Source organism: Silene latifolia, chromosome 2, assembly GCF_048544455.1.
Source record: "Silene latifolia isolate original U9 population chromosome 2, ASM4854445v1, whole genome shotgun sequence".
In the NCBI taxonomy this organism is placed as follows: domain Eukaryota; kingdom Viridiplantae; phylum Streptophyta; class Magnoliopsida; order Caryophyllales; family Caryophyllaceae; genus Silene; species Silene latifolia.
In genome coordinates, this window is record NC_133527.1 from 45,793,221 (window position 1) to 45,800,313 (window position 7,093).

The window sequence follows — 7,093 nt, forward strand, 5'->3', positions numbered from 1 at the left end:
CTCGGGCCAAGAATGCTCCACAAGATTTTGCTCTTGGGGAGGCTTGAACCTGGGTCTCTTGGGAATTTCACCCAAGTTTTAACCACTACACTCCACCCTTACGGGCTTCTAATGATTAGTTACTCTTTTCTTCCATTTTATGTTGTCTAAATATCTCGCTCATGTTTTAAACTCTATCTTTTCGTTAAAGTCACATGACATGCGGATTGTACACTTAATCATTCTAATTTGTTCCATTTTATATTTATTATAACGATTTTAGCAATTATAATTCATTCTTTAGTGGTAACATATATTAGTTGATTCTATTCAACTGACTATAAAACAGCCCGTGAAATTCACGGGATTTAAAACTAGTTAAACTAATTGAAACTTAGAACACTTGAGTTAGTTGGAAAGTCAAAGAAGTAAAACACTGTAACTAAAGCAACATTGGGGTGGTGGCGCAGTTGGCTAGCGCGTAGGTCTCATAGCTACATTGAGTAATCCTGAGGTCGAGAGTTCGAGCCTCTCTCACCCCAACACCTTTTTCTTTTCTCGTTTTTTGAGGCTTCACCAGAAATACCACCCCAGCACTAGGCCATGTAAGTTAACTTTCAATGACGAAACTTGCAAATACTGGGATCTTGAATTAAGTTTTGGCTAAACACTGGAAATCTAAAATCTGCAATTATAAAGCAGTAATATTCCAACAAATTCATATTCATATCTGAATTGTTTCACAACAGAAGATTACGTCTAATCCGCAATCTAATATCATACACTCATGCGGCAACCCCAAAGTCGAAACTATCTCTGAATAGACGCCTACTTCTACTCTTAGCCACACCGACGCTCAAGCCCGTCCTCTATTTACAAAATGTAACCAGCTACAAAGTGAGACCACAGTTGTTTTGCTAGACTCAAGTAGAAAAAAACCCATTATTCTAAACAACGCCTTTGAGTTTTGAAGCTTCAACAGACGTAGGCATGTAGGATAGATCCTCAAAGATTTCTAGAAGTAGATAAAAAGGTACTTGTGTCGATTGTTTGAGAAATATCTGGTACTAGCTTATGTTTAGGAGGTGGCCACTGGATTCGATCCGGAGGACACGGTAAAGGAACCGGTTGAGCTATGAAGGTCGGAGTTTCTTCTCCAGGCATCAGTACTGAAACACCTTGAGAATAGACTGTCATCTGATGAACAAAAAAATGTGGTTGCTGTCAGGAAATTTGCAAATAATGAAATTTTCACATTATTAAAACAGATTAAAGATCAAGAGGGAAAATTGCAATAAAGATGAAATTAAACAAGGGAAGAACTGCTAATGAAGGGAAAAACAGATGTGAAGAACACCTTTTCTAAGGCTAACGAGAGCCACAATGTTTCTTATATATTCAGAGATGTTCTGAGCCTAGATCTCTTGTCAATATCACTAACTTTACCTAGTGATAGTTTCACATCTACTGTAATAAACCTTCATAGTCAAAAGGGATCTGAAGTTACTAATTTTTATTCCAGAATCCAGCCTAATACATCTGAAATGCAGACAACAGTCTAAGGCCATGTTACCATCCAGAGACGATAGAATCATTTAAGATCCATACAATATGAATGAAGATGAGAATCACAAACTGTAAATCCATTTGTTGTTAAATGACAATTCACAAAGATATTCACACCTGAAATGTAAGAGAAAGATCAATTTTTCTAAAAGGGCGTGTCAAGAAACGACAACATGACCAGCAGCAAGGAAAAGATTGGCATTGGCCACCCATAGTACAAAAAGGCAGTATGCTCAGTAGTTGCGAAATCTTTTTGTTGGGATGTTGTGGATGTTACATAACCAGTCATATTCAATACAATAGTTATTTAAAAAATGTTTACCAAATACAATATATCTTCACTTCTTATAATCTAAGATTTTGGAATGATTTTTCTGTTTTTTTAGTCTACCTTACCTATCTTAAGATCTCTTTCTTCACAAAGATATACATCAATTGCAAATGCACAACAGCATTACTACAGTGCCTCAATGACTCCCGCATATTTTTTTCAGGTGAAGAAAAACTGGTAGCCAATTGTCAAAGCAATTATAAGACCTGGCAGTGTTCATGGCTGAAACGAACGCAACTGTGAGAACCAACAATGTTTGAGGAACAATTATGTGTGTTTCTATTGTCTTGGTTTACATCAACTCATTCTATTGATTGCCAGAGTAAATTGGATATTTCACTAAAGAAATTTCAAAGGTCTGATATTCTGTCATGTAATGAGAGCATCTTAATACCGTGCTCACTCCCAATAGTACAAAAATCAGCCCGTTATAATGAATTAAAGCAAATTACATCACACCTACGAGGTCACCTCTAACACAGTTCGAGTCAAAGCTTGATACGATGCCTAGAACCAAACCAAAGCGTAAACAACCCCTCGCAATTGGAGTAGGGCAAAACTAAGGCAATAAGCTAAACCTCGCACAGTCCATAACGACCATAAGAGTGTCAACTCTGATCACAACTTCTGGATTTTTAAAGGTAATGCTAGAGAAACCACAGCAACAATTAGGATATAAAGAGTTTAGTTTATTTGTAGCAATTACGTGATTAACTGCAAACTTATTTTTAACTTCATGATGAGACAATAAGCACTAATTAATCTTGCTTAAGAAGGCTGGGATGATAAACCAATAAATTTTGGATGTCAAATACAGAGTACATGCCATGATAGACAAGGCAGACAAGATGAAGGAAATGATTATTCATCAGAAATGGGCTAGACAAGCAATAATTAGCAAAAAGAAGACAACAAGACTTGCCCTATAAGAAAAGGATTACTAATTGTTGAAAAGAAAATGAAGACAAAGGCCATGTGGGTCATAATATGGGTAGATTTTACTCTTATTGGCAAAGCAGTGCAAGTTCATGGCCCTTAGGCTGCTTGGAACAAGAACATTAAGTAGACAAAGGGTTGGTTGCGCCATTCATTTCAGTTCGGAACAACAGGAAGTCCAAGACAATAAAATATGCCACATGTGGGGATTTTGACAAATAGTAATGAGAGTGAACATATTACGCTTTAGTTCCATAAATGCATTGTCCTCACGGAGCATTCTTAGAATAAGAACTCCCTCGATGAGGTCTTTGCCTAGTGGTTCAAAGGTCATTGGTTAGATTGACATATTAGGTACCTTAGGTTGTAGGGGTCTTTGAATGAACTTCGAATCTCTCTTCCTCATCTCCAACACAGAAACATTTGCAGACGAGTCAAGAAAGATAGTGTGATAAATTACTAGTAGTAACCCAAGTTCTTCCACCCTTGTTGCGCTCGGGAGTCTATAGTTTGTGGGAAAAAGTGTTCCTTCACAAAAATGATTAAACCATGCACATACAACTTCTTTAAAATCTAATTTGTCACTTTTTTGGCCCCTCATTTCTTCTGTTTTTTGCGAGTTATAGAAAAGCAATCAATCATCCAAGTTTTTTAGTTAAAAAAAAAAAATACTTAGATTTAGCTTTTAAGTGATTATGCAATTAAAAAAGCGAATATATCATCATTATAGTATTAAATGGATGAAAATGGGGACACCTACAATTGAAAATTCATAAAACTATAGGGAACTAAACACATTAGAATTCTCTAAATTCAAGGTACGAGTGCTTAAAAGATCAATTTTATTTTTTACGAGCTTTTTATGACAAAAAATAAAGAAGAAAAACTTCTTATCTGTATAATTTAGTTGCTTAAAGGTTCCTCAAAAGAACATAAAACATACTCCGTAATAATTAGCATAGATATTTCAATATTTGTTTTCACTTTTTCTTCTTTAGGAATATATGGAATTAGCAAAAGCACTTTTGTGATGCATTTCTTACTAGTGTCCCCAGAAACATCAGTGTCTGTAACCAATCAATTACCAATGTAGTGCATCAACATCTTACTTCAAGGACCAAATGAATCAATTGTTGACTCCTAACCCCAAAAGCTTCCCAATATTATTATTATTTCATTCACTAACAATTGACAAACTCACAAGACTTCTTGTAAAGTCACAAAAAGAGTTACTACAAATAGTTAAGAGCAACAATCAGTCAATCACAACAACACAACTAAGCGCGATGCCTCAAAGGATCGCGCCTATAAAAAGAGACTGATTCTAGATGATGCCCCAACATTTCTCCCTCTATTCCCGTGGTGGAACTAGGGGGCTAGCAGGGGGCACTCGCTCCGCCATTACTTTTATCCTTGTCAGTCTTTGGACCAAAAGCAAACGTAAAAAAATAATGGGATATTCTACATGGTACCCCTCAATTTTTTGACTTTCTACATGGTACCCCTACACTTTTTAAAACATACATGGTACCCTAATTATTGTCATTATCACTAAGTGTACCCCTAAACTTTATTTTCCATCAAATAAATCCAGTTTTAGGCGTTAGGTAATGACTTGGACGCGTAACCAAACTTGTCATTTATTGTCCCATGACATAAGGGCTCTATCTATTAGGCTCAATATTCATATCGATCCTAATACTTATTGATATACTTCCTCCGTTCCATTGAATTGTTTACGTTTGCTTTTTGGGCACTATTCATAAGTGAGAAGAATCTTCAATATAACTTCTAATTTATAACATAAAAGATAGTCATGTGAGATCTTGTTTAAATTGTCTTACCGAGTGCATTATGAATATCAAATTTTTATAATTTTCAATGATATGTAACTAAAGATATGAACAAAAGAAAACAAACATTGGCATACGTGCATAAAGCAAACGTAACTATCATATGGAACGGAGGAAGTATATGGACTAAAAAAAATTTGACGAAAAATTTATTGATTCCTTGCCAAAATATCACGTCCAAAGATAGATATTAAACCTAATAGAGTTCTTATGTCATGGGATGATAAATGACAAGCTTGGTTAATCACTTAACGCCTAAAACTGAGTTTAATTGACGGAAAATAAAGTTTAGGGGTACACTTAGTAATAATAAAAACAATTAGGAGTACCATGTATGCTTTAAAAAGTGTAGGGGTACCATGTAAAAAGTCGAAAAATTAAGGGGTACCATACAGAATATCCCAAAAATAATCTGGACGGAGTACTAAAAAACATTAAAATTAAAAAAACATAAGAATAATGCAGAAAAAAAAAAAGAAGAGAAAAATGTTACCTTGGGAGAAGAATGAGGAAGCTTAGGATTAAAAGGCGGTTGAGATTCAATATCATGGTGAGCAGAAAGTGGAAAATGTGGGAAATGAGGCTGAAGAAACCTCTCAAAAATGGCCATAAATAGAAACATTGATATTAAAATAGCAGTAGCAACAAACCCAAAAGAAACTGCATTTACAGAAGTATCAAATTGACTAAAATGAACTTCTGATCTTCCTCCATTCAATGTTGGTGACGCTATTGGTTGCCATGACCAACTTTCTTCACCACCCATTTCAGATTACTTTGATTTCAAACCAACAAATTAAATTTCTAACTGTTATCAATGTTATTGCTCAACTCTTGCTTCTTTCTTACAGTATATAGAGAGGATAATGGAGGGTTTTTAGTAGGAAAGAGGTTGAATTTGGATATACAGAACTAGTGAACAAGTTCTTCAAATGTTCTTTTTTTAATTTTTTTTTTTTTTTGGACACCCTATGATAATAATCCAAGTAGATTTGTGAAGTTTCTGCACGAGAAACTAGTTTTTGCACTTGAAACCTACAAAGATATAGAGTGTCTACCAGGTCTTAGTTTCAGTTAGTTTTAGCTTAATTTAACTCTATTAAAGTTTAGTTTAGTTCGATTTAGTTTAACTTCATTCAGTTCAGCTTATTTCTTCACAAAGTAATTCTTACTTCAATGTAATTCAGTTCAATTAAATTCAGATCCTATTAACCGAAAATAACAGGTAATTGAAATGAATTAAGCCGAACACAAATGATCTGAATTGAATCAAATGTAGCTAAGTTATACGGACAAGTTGAGTAGAGCTAATCTGAATTGAAATGAACTGAACTGAAATAAGCTGAATCGAATTAAAGTAACTTGCGTTGAGGTAAAGTAAACTGAGTAGGCTAAATTGGACTAAATGTGAGTTTAAATCAAAGCTTAATTGAACGTAACCTAAATAGCGTAGATGTAGAGATCTTTCGACGAGCCCTCAAAATTAAATCACTTACTATTTGATTAAGTTGATTTCGAGCCCAAGCCGCTGCTAAACTTAGCTAAATTCTAGATTCCAAACTGAGCTCAAGTTATGTACAGCTCAGATCCGATTCTTATTTGTATTGTTTTATTTCTGATTATTATTTAATATTAATAGTTTTATAATTAATTTTAGTAAAAATTATACATTATTTTAATATATTTTTTTATAAGTTAATCTATGTCTTGTAGAAACTATATTTATCTATATATATTATATTTATTAATTTTCTTTAAAAAATTAAAATAAACTGATTAAAGCGAGTTTGAATTGAACTTGAGTATTTTCTCTAGCCCGAGTTGTAATTTTAAATTTTAAGCTCAATGAGTTTCAAAGCTGACCAATTTGAATTTTCATCTTAAGTTTTAAACGCAATTGCTATTTCCTATACATTATTTTACTAAATCCTACACAAATTCTTGTATTCTTCCGAATTTGCCCCTCCCATTTCACACCTTTGGAAAAAAATGAACGTAACTCCTACCCCAACAACTCTTCGCCGACTGCCCGACCTCAAACCCCAGGCCCAATCTGTAACACCCCCTCATACCAAAGTGCTTTAACAGGACCACCCTACCATGAAAGTATGTTACCATCTCGGTTGCCCGAAGTTAGTATATATCAAAAGCGCCTGAACTGAGCATACTTATTAAAATACCATATAGTGTAAAAGTTTACATCAAACCAAATCCAAAACTGAAACAATGAAATAAATCCAATGTCTGACAACTATGAGATCTTAACTAAGACTCGACTGTGATGCTACGACTGGTGATGACAACTCTCCCATGACTGCCCCAAGCTCACCATTAGCAATACCTGTCAAGCCTGCTCACAATCTCCGAATGGATCACAACAGATTCCACAAACAACAACGGGGTCAATATTACTCAATCAATATAAGAT

General features: G+C 34.6%; 1 protein-coding gene and 1 non-coding gene across 2 annotated transcripts; one reads left to right on the forward strand and one right to left on the reverse strand.

Annotated features, from left to right (window-relative positions):
- The first annotated feature begins 434 nt into the window (after positions 1-434).
- Positions 435-521, forward strand: TRNAM-CAU (transfer RNA methionine (anticodon CAU)). Its single transcript is given in 2 exon segments — positions 435-472; positions 486-521. It is a non-coding gene; the product is annotated as a tRNA-Met (tRNA).
- A 105-nt stretch (positions 522-626) lies between these two features.
- On the reverse strand, positions 627-5,731 carry LOC141640723 (uncharacterized). Its single transcript, XM_074449405.1, has 3 exons — positions 5,159-5,731; positions 3,171-3,440; positions 627-1,176 (listed from the first exon to the last, which is right to left on the reverse strand). Exons 1-3 carry the CDS (start codon positions 5,429-5,431, stop codon positions 985-987), a joined length of 735 nt encoding a protein of 244 aa, XP_074305506.1. The 5' UTR covers positions 5,432-5,731; the 3' UTR covers positions 627-984.
- Positions 5,732-7,093: the final 1,362 nt, after the last annotated feature.

Excerpts from the sequence above, each read along its gene's own strand:
- LOC141640723 (XM_074449405.1), bottom strand. The coding sequence starts at position 5,431 with ATGGGTGGTGAAGAAAGTTGGTCATGGCAACCAATAGCGTCACCAACA. Across the intron at positions 3,441-5,158 it reads TTCCTCATTCTTCTCCCAAG|TTCTATAACTCGCAAAAAAC; the intron begins GTAACATTTTTC and ends GATTGATTGCTT. Across the intron at positions 1,177-3,170 it reads AAAGACCCCTACAACCTAAG|ATGACAGTCTATTCTCAAGG; the intron begins GTACCTAATATG and ends TTTGTTCATCAG.